At 47.5% G+C, this 15,623-nt stretch overlaps 1 protein-coding gene across 2 annotated transcripts in view; it reads left to right on the forward strand.

The window, feature by feature from the left end:
• The window catches only part of LOC124145923 (alpha-aminoadipic semialdehyde synthase, mitochondrial-like), a 40,317-nt gene continuing 24,694 nt past the window's right edge, over positions 1–15,623 (forward strand). For both annotated transcript variants that reach the window (XM_048383167.1, XM_048383168.1), the window contains exons 1-8: positions 1–138; positions 4,669–5,101; positions 6,786–6,962; positions 7,550–7,702; positions 11,820–11,966; positions 12,673–12,751; positions 13,824–13,951; positions 15,084–15,358. In XM_048383167.1, coding sequence (XP_048239124.1) covers positions 4,859–5,101; positions 6,786–6,962; positions 7,550–7,702; positions 11,820–11,966; positions 12,673–12,751; positions 13,824–13,951; positions 15,084–15,358 — 1,202 coding nt within the window. In that variant the 5' untranslated portion in view covers positions 1–138; positions 4,669–4,858. The remainder of the gene's footprint in view (positions 139–4,668; positions 5,102–6,785; positions 6,963–7,549; positions 7,703–11,819; positions 11,967–12,672; positions 12,752–13,823; positions 13,952–15,083; positions 15,359–15,623) is intronic.

Here is a 15,623-nt window from a genome sequence, read left to right on the forward strand (position 1 = left end):
GTCGTTTCAAGACACTTGATTGGCTGAAAGAGATGGTCACGTGACATGAAACAACAAACTCAGGTTGCCTCGTGGAAGTTTGTTTGCAACTTTGACCGACTTTCATGGGCTCATGTTTTCTGGCATTTCACACGAAAGGTTTGTAGTTGCAGCTAGATATGTATGAGATATAGCATATACCATACATTTTCTCTTACATGTTTCATATTTGTTGACTTGAGAAGCGTGTCAGGGGATTTATTGACTATATAACCTTAGACGAATATTTCCAACGACCTTGACACTCAGATACGTGGTGCCAGCAAACATGTTTGTTGCATTTTTTTGCGTAATGGAGAATTTACTGGAACGGGCATGGTGTTCGTGTGTGTTGGGAACGGGTCCACTTGTCATTCTAAAGAATCGGCAAAAATGATTAAAACACTTTTCCCACTGACAACGATTTATCTAAATACAGGCAGGCTCTCCCCCCACCTTGTCATGCCCTGACTTACTGTCGAAAAGCTCACTCGTGAATCAGGTGCTCTTTTTCGTTATGCAAAAACCTCCTTAGTTTTCGAATGGTGTACAAGTGATGTGTACATTTAGTACTGCGTATTTTGATTGATTACTTATCATTGTTTTCTTGAGAGGCAAACTGGATATTAAATTTAAAGTACTGGGTCACTTGAGTCATTTGCTTAATTGTAGGTTATCATTTAGTCCTTTCATTTTTCTTTTGTGAATTCCTCTGCTCTTTAAGAATTAAACAAAATCCTATTACATTCTTTGCCAATTGAACTTATGTAGACTTGCCTGATTCAATCCTCTAGACTTGCTAAGAATACATGCACTGATATATTTGGTAATGAAATTATTCTTATAATAATAATGTCAAAATTATGAACCTATACACCAATATTTAACCTATTAACCCATTATTTTGACTCCCATGTTTAATATATGTCACCTTCGGGGGATGGGTGGTCGGGTAGCCTAGTGGTTAAAGCGTTCGCTCGTCACACCGAAGACCCGGGTTCGATTCCCGACATGGGTACAATGTGTGAAGCCCATTTCTGGTGTGTCCCTCGCCGTGATATTGCTGGAATATTGCTTAAAGCGGCATAAAACCATACTCACTCACTCATCTTCAGTGGGTCCTTGTTCAGAAAATATTTTTTTTGGTGCAATAACTTATCAGCGAGATAAAAAAACACTTGCAAATTTAGCTATTTACTTTTCTTTTTTAACAAAATCTAGTCAGCAGATCTGTAAAGCATGTAAAACAATAGTGAGGCCTTAAGTGAGCAAAATTCAATGACTCACATGGGCGGATACAGCTTTTTTGAAAAGGGGGGGTGCACAATTAAGATCTATTAAGTGTCTTTGGTGGTAATTTATACAGAAATAAAGATTTTTTTCGAAATAAAAATGGGGGGTGCGCACCCCCGCAACCCCCCTCTGTATCCGCCCATGACTCATCACGACTCAACTAAGCAAGCAATGACTTTCTGCATTATCATCAGTCACTTGCCCAAGGAGACACCACATGTGTTGCATGTGCTTCAGTGTGGGGCAGGACCAAAGCCCAAGAAACTCTCAGGAGCCAAGGGGGGCACGGGTGGCCCAGTCGTCTAAGGCGCCGTGATTCACTGTGCAGAGTTGCATCCCTTGGGCACGCCAGAAACCTATGATTGTGGGTTCGAATCCCAGTTCGCCCCGATTATGTTTCTAGGTTTGTCAGCACCATACCTGTGCTCGTGGGTTTCACCGAAGTGGTAAACGTCTGAGACCTGCATCACTTCGGCTTTCCTCCCACATTAAGCTGACACACCGCGATATAACTGGAATACTGTTAAAAGCAGCGTTAAACCCAACTCCCTCACTCACTCAGGAGTCAAGCTGCAGAACATGATCACCCATCCGACACTCACCCGGTTTGTGACCTGTGCGCTGTGCACAGGACCACTATTCCCTCAATGGTACACCCTTTTGGGGGTAGATGTCATAGCATTGAGAAAGATGGTGTATAAAATATCCATGACACTTTAACAGTGCAGCTTTATTATATAAGGACATGGCTCCATTATGACAGGCTCCGCCATCATGCATGATAGCGGAGCTTCAAATTAAGACAAGAGATATTATTGGATGAAATGGTCGCGGATGTGGAGGTACTGGTGGACTACGGCAATGAGCTTAACCCCTGTTAAGCAACCCCAACTGCAGCAACCGCTGCCAAGCAACCCATGTTGCTTACCAATGCAGCGCCTGCTGCCCTGCAACTACCGTTGCCAAGCAACCCATGTTGCTATGCAGCTATCGCTGCCAGGCAAGTACCATTGCCAAACCATGAGCGAGGGCAACTATTGTTGCCAAGCTGACCATCCGCTGTAAAGCGGACACTAAGCCATCTGCTGTAAAGCAGAATGGATAAATTGGTTCCTGCTGTAAAGCGGGTAACCCTATCCTAAATAATTTATAATTTGGGATGTATCCCAAGACGCCAAATGTAACTTGTAATGCAGTCCACCAGCACCCCGCCCATCCGCAACATTTTATTCATGACAACATCATTATATACAAACATTATGCTCCAGTAAAATTCCACCAATTGACAACTGCAAAGCTTGAATAACTTGGAATTAAGGATAACAGGGTGGGTGGGTGGGTGCAACGAACTATAGATGAATGCGCGAATATAACTATGTGTTGTACGGCTGAAAGCTGGAGAGCAAGTGCTGCGTGAGCTGATGCCACGCTACAACAGGTCATAGAAAATATAAACAAACGCTCCTTTACCGGACGTGCCAAGAGCGGATCTAGGCCAGAGACGATGGCACCATGCAAAACGGCACGTAGCCGCACGGAATGAAGGTATTTCGCTGTAATAATATTAGCAACTGTGCCAAGCCTAACATAAAGGCATTTAGTTCTAATCACTAAATGCTATTATATAAGGACATGGCTCCATTATGACAGGCTCCGCCATCATGCATGATAGCGGAGCTTCAAATTAAGACAAGAGATATTATTGGATGAAATGGTCGCGGATGTGGAGGTACTGGTGGACTACGGCAATGAGCTTAACCCCTGTTAAGCAACCCCAACTGCAGCAACCGCTGCCAAGCAACCCATGTTGCTTACCGATGCAGCATCTGCTGCCCCGCAACTACCGTTGCCAAGCAACCCATGTTGCTTACCAATGCAGCGCCTGCTGCCCTGCAACTACCGTTGCCAAGCAACCCATGTTGCTATGCAGCTATCGCTGCCAGGCAAGTACCATTGCCAAACCATGAGCGAGGGCAACTATTGTTGCCAAGCTGACCATCCGCTGTAAAGCGGACACTAAGCCATCTGCTGTAAAGCAGAATGGATAAATTGGTTCCTGCTGTAAAGCGGGTAACCCTATCCTAAATAATTTATAATTTGGGATGTATCCCAAGACGCCAAATGTAACTTGTAATGCAGTCCACCAGCACCCCGCCACAAGCACCAAGGTGCTTCCCCACAACCACGACCATTCGCGCTCATGTACACCCACCGTGTTATCCTATACTGAAAATGTTTCCTACAAACATACTGCGGAAAGGGAGCTGCCAATGTTTTGTGTGAAAAGATCAAGTCCGGCCGGTGACAAATGAACCCCGTCACGCAGGTACAGTTGCTGCTCCTGCCGGTTGAACACTGTGTGAGGAACCCGTATCCCCCCAAGCTCACGGGCCCTGTTCCCCACTCGTCTGTTCAGCTTCTGCCTGGCCCCGTCCAGGTCCCGGGCACGGCTGGCTACATGCCAGTACCTCCGTGGCAGCATGTCTGACCACAGAATGACAGCACCGGGTAGGAGGAGGTGTATCCTCAGGAGTGCAAGCTTGATCTCATGATATAGCTGACACGTGGTTACCTTACCCAGGTCGTTCGAACCAAGGTGAATCACCACCGCCTTTGGTGGTGTCTGCATTGCTTTGACCTGGGCATCTATCAGCTCGGTCAGCTCCTCCCACCTCATGCCGCCCCTTGCCAACCAGAGACATCCCCCTGGAATACCGAAGTCACTGTCCTGTAGGTGCTCTCTCGCCCGGGTCAGGAAGCTGGACCCAATCAACCATACTGAAAACATGAATCAATAGGAAGAAAACTGTTCTCGCATGGTTGGCGATTTAAATGTTTGCAGGTATGCGTATATAGCTTTACAGTGCAGCTTTATTATTTTCTACGAGAAACTGCCCATTTGTTCCTTTTCAAGACACAGTAATCAGTTAATGCAGCTCTGAATTCTTGCTCAGTTAAAATCTTTACACTTATTGGCTGATGAGAAAGCTCACCTGATGTGATTTCCAATGTAGATCCCAACTTTTCTCTGGTTGTTGTACAAGGCGACTTGGCAGATGTTTGAGATCAAGCTCAGTGACTTGTCCACAAACCCTTACAGCGTGGATCATTGCATGTAGTATCAACAACTGTCCTGACTTGAATATGTACAGGCCACTGTCATATAGCTGGACTTTTGCAGAGTACTGTGTTAAACATCAAACAAGACTTATTCTCGTAAGATGTCATTTAGCGGTTAATGTCAGTATAATTTGAACTATTACATGTTGCACATTTTAAGACATAACCAGGTGAGCTACAGAACTCCCCATCAAAGTCATCTCATCAAACCGAAAATATGTAATATCTCTTTTTCAGACCACATGCAGTTTTGAGTCCATGATATTGAATAGGGAGATTTGCGATCAGTGAGGGCCACAAAAGAAACATTTTGGACAGAGTAACTGGACTTACAGTACCACACTCATCCCAAAGGGAGACACGGGAATAAGACTCACCAAGGCAGTTTGACACAAAGATTAGGAGATCAGTCACTTGATATTGGACCATGCTGCACCATGTGTGCCGTCGCCATGAGGCATGTCGCCACATGTTCAAGCGTGTAGGTGGCGCTGTGTGCTCCAATTGGCGACATATGAGTGATGGTCAGAGAGTAGTTGCCATTCGACGTGAGACCATTAATGTTTGGGAGAGAAGAGCACCGCTGTCCCCTAGTCATGTGGCGAAACTTGTCAAAGATGGGGTAAAGGTTATTGTCCAGCCGTCCAACAGGAGAGCCTACAGCATGCAGGTAAGAAGCCATGTCACGTCCTGGTGAAGGTTTTATTTGCTTGTTTGTTTGTTGTTTAAAGCTGCACTCAGCAATATTCCAGCTTTATGACGGCGGTCTGTAAATAATCGAGCCTTGACCAGACAATCCAGTGATTGACATCATGAGCAGCGATCCACGCAATTGGAATACTTTAATGTCATGCAACAACCAAGTCAGTGAGCCTGACCACCTGATCCCGTTGGTCGCCTCTTACGACAAGCATAGTCGCCTTTTACGGCAAGCATGGGTTGCTGAAGACCTTTTCTACCCCGGATCTTCTCGGGTCTCTGGTGAAGGTGTCTGGCATAGTAATCCTCAAACCACTAGCCGTAATGCTATCACAAGATGGATGAGTGAATTGAGATTATCATTGCTTTCTGGACAGTATTTCATTTGTATCTGGTGTGTTGGGTTAGGGAGGAAAGCCTGAAGTGAGGTCACATATTTTTACCACTTTGGTGAAACCCATGAGCCATTATTAGGAACGATCATTGATTCAAACCCAAATATCAGATTCCCTCACAACTTGGGGATGAAACTCTCCTGATGTTGGACCGCCTCTGTGGTCGAGATCATGTGACTAGAATATTTTCGACCATGACATTTTATGATTCTGCATTCCGATTGGACTGCCAGCAATATTAAGTCTAGTCCATAGGTTACCGCCTCTGTGGTCTAGTTGTAGAGCGTCTGCCTGGAGAGTGGAAGGTCCTGGGTTCGATCCCTGGCTCCGTCATACCAAAGGAAGATAAATTTGTGTTGTAAAGAAATCACTAGTGTTGTGGCCTTGTAGAAGGTACATGTATTTCACTGACAAATGTGAGAAATTAAGAAAAACATTCTCCAAAATTGGCTTATAAGGGCACTTAGTTTGGAATCCTAGATAAATCCCTGCTCAATATTTACTGAAGTACTTGAGTTCATGGAAAAGCAATTTGTAGTTCTAGACAAGCACCTGCTTTTTCAGATCTTGGTGAGATTCCATTGGTTAAAAAATTACATGGTTTCAATTATAAAGTTAAACCAGGTTTCATGGTTTTGTCTTGTCGTTCCTGGACACTTATGCAAGGTGCTCCGAGCTCATGTTGTCCATGGCAACTGAATGGGGGATTGCTTATGTAGATTTTGGAATTAAGTACCACTGGTGCACAGTCCTGACATTGTGGTAATGAATATGCATGTGACAACACATGTAAAAACATATTAAATTAATACTAAACTTTAAAGTGAAGACAGCCTGTACATTCTGAAAACAGTAGATAACTTCAGTGAGTGAGTGTGTGGGTTGTAACACTGCTTTGAACAGTATTCCAGTTATATCACGGTATGTCAGCTTAACGTGGGAGAAAGCCTGAAGTGATGCAGGTCTCAGACATTTACCACTTTGGTGAAACCCACGAGCATGGGTGTGATGCTGATACACCTAGAACCATAATCGGGGCAAGTCTGAATTTTGAGCCCATGTTCCTATGTGTCTGGTGTGCCCAAGTGACGCACTTCTGCACAGCGCTTCCTTAGACAGCACCTCAGATGACTGGGCCCCTTCAGATTGCTGAGAACCTTGTTATATCTTCTCTTATGAACCTTAAAAATTCATCCTTCAATTTAGTGTTAGTGAATATCCAGTGGTTGATATTATGTGTGTGTGTTTGATCTGTTGCAGGAATATGCTAACAGGGGTGCTGTCATCCAGGAAGACCTGAGTGAGGCATCCCTGGTGATCGGCGTGAAGCAGGTTCCCATTGACCTCCTCATGCCAGAGAAGACATATGCTTTCTTCTCCCACACCATCAAGGCGCAGGAGGCCAACATGTCACTGCTTGATGCAATTCTGGAAAAGGTGGGTACACATGACACATGACATATTGATGGAGGAGGTAGCAACATGGCGCAGGTGGCCATTCTGGAGAAGGTTTGTCACATGACACATGACATTGATGGAGGAGGTAGCAACATGACGCAGGTGGCCATTCTGGAGAAGGTTTGTCACATGACACATGACATTGATGGAGGAGGTAGCAACTTGGCGCAGGTGGCCATTCTGGAGAAGGTTTGTCACATGACACATGACATTGATGGAGGAGGTAGCAACATGACGCAGGTGGCCATTCTGGAGAAGGTTTGTCACATGACACATGACATTGATGGAGGAGGTAGCAACATGACGCAGGTGGCCATTCTGGAGAAGGTTTGTCACATGACACATGACATTGATGGAGGAGGTAGCAACTTGGCACAGGTGGCCATTCTGGAGAAGGTGGGTACACATGACACATGAAACAAGACACATTGATGGAGGAGGTGGCCATTCTGTTGCTTCTGTTGGGAGTTGCTTCCCTTAGCTGTCTGGACATTGATGGGTTTGAATCCCATATGATGATGCTATTAGTGTCATTGGAAATGAACCTCTGTTATTTATGGTTGCAGAATATTCGCCTGATCGACTATGAGAAGATGGTGGATGAGGAGGGCCAACGTGTGGTTGCTTTCGGGAAGTATGCGGGCGTGTCAGGCATGATCAACGTACTGCACGGGATGGGGCTCCGCCTGCTGGCTCTTGGGCATCACACTCCGTTCATGGTAGGTGGGACTCTTGGTGCTGCTCTGTTCATGGTAGGTGGGACTCTTGGTGCTGCTCCGTTCATGGTAGGTGGGACTCTTGGTGCTGCTCCGTTCATGGAAGGGTGGGATTCCTGGTGCTGCTCCGTTCATGGTAGGTGGGACTCTTGGTGCTGCTCTGTTCATGGTAGGTGGGACTCTTGGTGCTGCTCTGTTCATGGTAGGTGGGATTCCTGGTGCTGCTGTGTTCATGGTAGGTGGGACTCTTGGTGCTGCTGTGTTCATGGTAGGTGGGATTCCTGGTGCTGCTCTGTTCATGGTAGGTGGGATTCCTGGTGCTGCTGTGTTCATGGTAGGTGGGACTCTTGGTGCTGCTCTGTTCATGGTAGGTGGGATTCTTGGTGCTGCTCCGTTCATGGTAGGTGGGATTCCTGGTGCTGCTGTGTTCATGGTAGGTGGGACTCTTGGTGCTGCTGTGTTCATGGTAGGTGGGACTCTTGGTGCTGCTGTGTTCATGGTAGGTGGGATTCTTGGTGCTGCTCTGTTCATGGTAGGTGGGATTCCTGGTGCTGCTCTGTTCATGGTAGGTGGGATTCCTGGTGCTGCTCCGTTCATGGTAGGTGGGATTCCTGGTGCTGCTGTGTTCATGGTAGGTGGGACTCTTGGTGCTGCTGTGTTTATGGTAGCGGGGACTCTTGGTGCTGCTCTGTTCATGGTAGGTGGGACTCTTGGTGCTGCTCCGTTCATGGAAGGGTGGGACTCTTGGTGCTGCTCTGTTCATGGTAGGTGGGACTCTTGGTGCTGCTCTGTTCATGGTAGGTGGGACTCTTGGTGCTGCTGTGTTCATGGTAGGTGGGATTCTTGGTGCTGCTCTGTTCATGGTAGGTGGGACTCTTGGTGCTGCTGTGTTCATGGTAGGTGGGACTCTTGGTGCTGCTCCGTTCATGGAAGGGTGGGATTCCTGGTGCTGCTCCGTTCATGGTAGGTGGGACTCTTGGTGCTGCTCCGTTCATGGAAGGGTGGGACTCTTGGTGCTGCTGTGTTCATGGTAGGTGGGACTCTTGGTGCTGCTCCGTTCATGGTAGGTGGGATTCTTGGTGCTGCTGTGTTCATGGTAGGTGGGACTCTTGGTGCTGCTCTGTTCATGGTAGGTGGGATTCCTGGTGCTGCTCTGTTCATGGTAGGTGGGATTCTTGGTGCTGCTCCGTTCATGGTAGGTGGGTCTCTTGGTGCTGCTCTGTTCATGGTAGGTGGGTCTCTTGGTGCTGCTGTGTTCATGGTAGGTGGGACTCTTGGTGCTGCTCTGTTCATGGTAGGTGGGATTCTTGGTGTTGCTCTGTTCATGGTAGGTGGGACTCTTGGTGCTGCTCTGTTCATGGTAGGTGGGATTCCTGGTGCTGCTCCGTTCATGGTAGGTGGGATTCCTGGTGCTGCTCTGTTCATGGTAGGTGGGACTCTTGGTGCTGCTCTGTTCATGGTAGGTGGGACTCTTGGTACTGCTCCGTTCATGGTAGGTGGGACTCTTGGTACTGCTGTGTTTATGGTAGGTGGGATTCCTGGTGCTGCTGTGTTCATGGTAGGTGGGACTCTTGGTGCTGCTGTGTTTATGGTAGGTGGGATTCCTGGTGCTGCTGTGTTCATGGTAGGTGGGACTCTTGGTGCTGCTGTGTTTATGGTAGCGGGGATTCCTGGTGCTGCTGTGTTCATGGTAGGTGGGACTCTTGGTGCTGCTGTGTTCATGGTAGGTGGGACTCTTGGTGCTGCTCTGTTCATGGTAGGTGGGACTCTTGGTGCTGCTGTGTTCATGGTAGGTGGGATTCCTGGTGCTGCTCTGTTCATGGTAGGTGGGACTCTTGGTACTGCTGTGTTCATGGTAGGTGGGACTCTTGGTGCTGCTGTGTTCATGGTAGGTGGGACTCTTGGTGCTGCTCCGTTCATGGTAGGTGGGATTCCTGGTGCTGCTCTGTTCATGGTAGGTGGGTCTCTTGGTGCTGCTGTGTTCATGGTAGGTGGGATTCCTGGTGCTGCTCTGTTCATGGTAGGTGGGTCTCTTGGTGCTGCTGTGTTCATGGTAGGTGGGACTCTTGGTGCTGCTGTGTTCATGGTAGGTGGGATTCCTGGTGCTGCTCTGTTCATGGTAGGTGGGACTCTTGGTACTGCTGTGTTCATGGTAGGTGGGATTCCTGGTGCTGCTCTGTTCATGGTAGGTGGGATTCCTGGTGCTGCTGTGTTCATGGTAGGTGGGACTCTTGGTGCTGCTCCGTTCATGGTAGGTGGGATTCCTGGTGCTGCTCTGTTCATGGTAGGTGGGACTCTTGGTGCTGCTCCGTTCATGGTAGGTGGGATTCCTGGTGCTGCTCTGTTCATGGTAGGTGGGTCTCTTGGTGCTGCTCTGTTCATGGTAGGTGGGATTCTTGGTGCTGCTGTGTTCATGGTAGGTGGGATTCTTGGTGCTGCTCCGTTCATGGTAGGTGGGTCTCTTGGTGCTGCTCTGTTCATGGTAGGTGGGATTCTTGGTGCTGCTCCGTTCATGGTAGGTGGGATTCCTGGTGCTGCTCCGTTCATGGTAGGTGGGTCTCTTGGTGCTGCTCTGTTCATGGTAGGTGGGATTCTTGGTGCTGCTGTGTTCATGGTAGGTGGGATTCTTGGTGCTGCTCTGTTCATGGTAGGTGGGATTCTTGGTGCTGCTGTGTTCATGGTAGGTGGGACTCTTGGTGCTGCTGTGTTCATGGTAGGTGGGATTCCTGGTGCTGACCTGTTCATGGTAGGTGGGACTCTTGGTGCTGCTGTGTTCATGGTAGGTGGGTCTCTTGGTGCTGCTCTGTTCATGGTAGGTGGGACTCTTGGTGCTGCTGTGTTCATGGTAGGTGGGATTCTTGGTGCTGCTCTGTTCATGGTAGGTGGGATTCTTGGTGCTGCTGTGTTCATGGTAGGTGGGACTCTTGGTGCTGCTGTGTTCATGGTAGGTGGGATTCCTGGTGCTGCTCTGTTCATGGTAGGTGGGATTCCTGGTGCTGCTCCGTTCATGGTAGGTGGGATTCCTGGTGCTGCTCCGTTCATAGTAGGTGGGACTCTTGGTGCTGCTGTGTTCATGGTAGGTGGGATTCCTGGGGCTGCTCCGTTCATGGTAGGTGGGATTCCTGGTGCTGCTCCGTTCATGGTAGGTGGGATTCCTGGTGCTGCTCCGTTCATAGTAGGTGGGACTCTTGGTGCTGCTGTGTTCATGGTAGGTGGGACTCTTGGTGCTGCTCCGTTCATGGTAGGTGGGATTCCTGGTGCTGCTGTGTTCATGGTAGGTAGGACTCTTGGTGCTGCTGTGTTCATGGTAGGTGGGACTCTTGGTGCTGCTCTGTTCATGGTAGGTGGGTCTCTTGGTGCTGCTGTGTTCATGGTAGGTGGGATTCTTGGTGCTGCTCTGTTCATGGTAGGTGGGACTCTTGGTGCTGCTCTGTTCATGGTAGGTGGGACTCTTGGTGCTGCTCTGTTCATGGAAGGGTGGGTCTCTTGGTGCTGCTGTGTTCATGGTAGGTGGGTCTCTTGGTGCTGCTCTGTTCATGGTAGCTGGGACTCTTGGTGCTGCTCTGTTCATGGTAGGTGGGACTCTTGGTGCTGCTCCGTTCATGGTAGGTGGGAAATGTTTGACGCTGATTGTAAATATCACTCAGCATGGTCAGTCGCCATCTTTTGTAGTCATGGATTCAGGGGAGATAACAACATGAGAAAAAAGTCACTTCCCCATTTCTGCAGTTTGTTAATCAGTTTAATGAAACTTACAGGGGTTCCCTTTGATTTACAAAAGTCGGGGACCACGGGATCCCCCAAAGTTAATTTTAAGTTGGTTGGTTGGTTTGTTGTTTAACGCCGCACTCAGCAATATTACAGCTATATGATGGCGGTCTGTAAATAATCGAGTCTGGACCAGACAATCCAGTGATTAATATCATGAGCATCGATCCACGCAATTGGATCGATGACATGCATCAACCAAGTCAGCGAGTCACCCGATCCCGTTAGTCGCCTTTTTACGACAAGCATAATCGTCATATATTTGGAATATTGCTGAGTGCGGCGTTAAACAACAAACAAACACCCTTCTAATCCCACGACATTCTTGTTGAACTGTTTTTTGTCTGTGCAGCACATCGGACCCAGTCACAACTACCGGAACACCGAGATGGCCCGACAGGCTGTGCGGGACGCGGGCTACGAGATCGCTCTAGACAGACTGCCTAAGTCACTTGGTACTCTCACATTCGTGTTTACAGGCTCTGGGAATGTCTCCAAGGTAACACTTCAATCATGTCATAGTGTAAAACTATATCATTTTAATTACAGTTTAAGCCAACTAGTTTGTTTAGAGTCAAACCAGTGCGGTGCCCAGGCAAGAAGATCTTTATTGTAATAAAACAGGCCTTACCTCGCAAAGTGGATGAAATTACTTGAGCACCTTGATTAAAAACATGAAAAGATTTGGAAAAGGTCTGTCAATGCCGATTTCATGGTTTACATGCTCTGCAATTGACCGAAATCTGAATGGCTGTTACCATGTTGTTTATGTCCTGGATGTGGATTTCATTTTGTGATTTTGATTGGACTAAGCACAGACTGGTTAGTCCAGCTAAAATATAACTCCATAATTCCTGCCTAGTTCGGCAAGGGTGGAAACTGGACTTTTACAGTCAGTTAACTCCCTTGCCTTGGGAAGATGATTTCTGGTGTCCCCTGCTATGACTATGCATATTGCTAACAGTGTTGTAGAACAATACTCACAAGATTTCTCTCACTCACGTCTGCAGTTGAATTGGAAAGGTATTTAAGCACATTGAGTCCGATGCTATGATGGCAAAGTCCAGGATATTTATCATTATAAAATTGAGACGTTAGACACTGGGAAATTGAGGATGAGATCTGCATTACTTGTTGAATATTGCTAAAAGTGGCATAAAATAATGAAGTATTGAGTTAAAGAAAAAGTCCATGCTATGTTTCAGGGTGCTCAAGAAGTGTTTCAGGAGCTGCCGCACGAGTACATCGAGCCAGAGTATCTCCCCAAGGTTGCCAGACATGGAGGTCAGTACAACCTGACCGGGGCTGGGGATCCTGCTGGACACCCTGATTCTGTCCTCCATGAGTAAAGCCCATTCTTTCTGTCCACTCGGGGGTACGGGTGGCCCCGTCGTCTAAGGCGCCGCGATTCGATGTGCAAAGTTGCGTCCCTTGGAAACCTGAAACCTATGATTGTGGGTTCGAATCCCGGTTTGCCTCGATTATGTTTCTAGGTTTGTCTGCACCATACCCGTGCTCGTGGGTTTTACCGAAGTGGTAAACGTCTGAGACCTGCATCACTTCGGCCTTTCCTCCCACATTAAGCTGACACGCCGTGATATAACTGGAATACTGTTAAAAGCGGCGTTAAACCCAACTCACTCACTCACCCACTTATGTCCACTCATACAGTATGGCTGGAACATCAATATGAGTTCCCTGTGCTTGGCAGCAAACAATACTCACTCACTCACTCACTCACTCACTCACTCACTCACTCACTCACTCACTCACTCGCTCTTTCCAGCTACAAACAAGGTGTATAACCCAACTCACTCACTCACCCACTTATGTCCACTCATACAGTATGGCCGGAACATCAATATGAGTTCCCTGTGCTTGGCAGCACTCACTCACTCACTCACTCACTCACTCACTCACTCACTCACTCACTCACTCACTCACTCACTCACTCACTCACTCACTCACTCACTCACTCACTCACTCACTCACTCACTCACTCACTCACTCACTCACTCACTCACTCACTCACTCACTCACTCACTCACTCACTCACTCACTCACTCACTCACTCACTCACTCACTCACTCACTCACTCACTCACTCACTCACTCACTCACTCACTCACTCACTCACTCACTCACTCACTCACTCACTCACTCACTCACTCACTCACTCACTCACTCACTCACTCACTCACTCACTCACTCACTCACTCACTCACTCACTCACTCACTCACTCACTCACTCACTCACTCACTCACTCACTCACTCACTCACTCACTCACTCACTCACTCACTCACTCACTCACTCACTCACTCACTCACTCACCACTCTCTCTCTCTCTCTTTCCAGCTACAAACAAGGTGTATGCTTGTGAAGTGAGCCGAAATGACCATTATGTCCGGAAGGAAGGCGGGCCATTCAATGCAAATGAATTTGAGGAGCACCCTGAAAGATATGCCTCAGCTTTCAGTCATAAGGTTTGAACAGTGGAAATCACAAACAAAAAGTTTACCTTGCCTGTTTGTTTCGTGTATCGAGGTGGACAAAGTGTCCACGTGTTCCTTTCACACATGACTCAATCAAAGTGTGACATCTATTCTAGTGCCCCCATGCACAGTGATAACACTGACCCGTGAAGATCCGGGGTAGAGTCGGTCTTCAGCAAGCCATGCTTGCTGATAAAGGTGACTATGCTTGTTGTAAGAGGCGACTAATGGGATCGGGTGTTCAGGCTCGCTGACTTGGTTGATGCATGTCATCTTATCCCAATTGCGTGGATCGATGATCATGATGATGTCAATCACTGGATTGTCTGGTGCATGTTGCAGACTCGATTATTTACAGACCGCCGTCATATAGCCGGAATATTGCTGAGTGTGCCGTTAAACAACAAACAAACAAAGATTATACTGAAGTGTAATAATTTGTCGAGGTTCACCCCGATTATGTTTCTAGGTTTGTCAGCACCATATCCCTGCTTGTTGGTGTCACCAAAGTGGTAAACGTCTGAGACCTGCATCACTGTGGGCTTTCCTCCCACAATAAACTGACACGCTGTATATAACTGGAATACTGTTAAAAGCAGCGTTAGACCCAACTCACTCACTCACTGTAATAAATTACTCACTCACTCATTCACACAAGTTTGGACAAAGTACCTGAATGACAATCAACTGTTGAGATGCTAATCAAGTAGGAATGCTGGGAAATCTTTGCTAGTGATGTCTGAAGCTATTTCCTGTCTCTTCTGGGGGTGGTGTTGTGGACATGGTTCAAGCATTAGCTTGTCACACTAGGTTTGATTCCCAACATGGGCACCATTTGCCTCTTACAGATCCTACAGCATATATTTTTTCAAACAATCGTCCCCATTCCATTTTTATCTCTCGCAGCATTTTCTCAACCCCTTTTCAGCTCTAGGAAATTATGACTCAAGAGTTCTTAAATTGAATTTTATTAAACCTTTTACATAATTTATTTCGGAACGATGTGTTATTCGAAGGCACATTTTGTAAAGCCCATTGTATTTGTCAACTGGCATCATAGTTATTGGTATATTGCTAAAGAGGCATAAAATCTAACTCACACACTCGCTCCCATCCTCACCAGGTGGCGCCGTATGCTTCCTGTATCATCAATGGCATATACTGGGCACCGAATGCCCCTCGTCTCCTGTCCATCCCAGACGCCAAGGTGCTTCTACGACCGCAGGAATCCCCGTGGATCGCGTCGAGTGCGGGATGCCCTCAACTCCCCCATCGGCTCGTGGCCCTCTGTGATATCTCCGCCGACCCTGGCGGCTCCATCGAGTTCATGAAAGAGTGCACAACCATTGACTCCCCGTTCTGTTTGTACGATGCTGAACAGAACATGGAGACAGAGAGGTAGATATCTTTGTACTGTTGTATCGCCATGGGGATATCATACTGGTATTGTGCAAAAACAATAACTATGAGATAATGTTTCCATACCCGCCAACAACGACCGTACTCCAGCAAGTTGACACTGCCTTGAATCTGTAGCGCACCAGGACTGGGTCCATTTGGGCTTATGGCATGGCCTGTCCATCTAGACATTCCTCTGACTGTAACTTCATTAACTTTCTGACCGCCTCCGTGGTCTAGTGGTAGAGCGTCTGCCCGGAGAGCA

The sequence above is a fragment of the Haliotis rufescens genome, unplaced genomic scaffold, assembly GCF_023055435.1.
Source record: "Haliotis rufescens isolate VD_foot unplaced genomic scaffold, xgHalRufe1.0.p SCAF_45, whole genome shotgun sequence".
Classification (NCBI taxonomy): domain Eukaryota; kingdom Metazoa; phylum Mollusca; class Gastropoda; order Lepetellida; family Haliotidae; genus Haliotis; species Haliotis rufescens.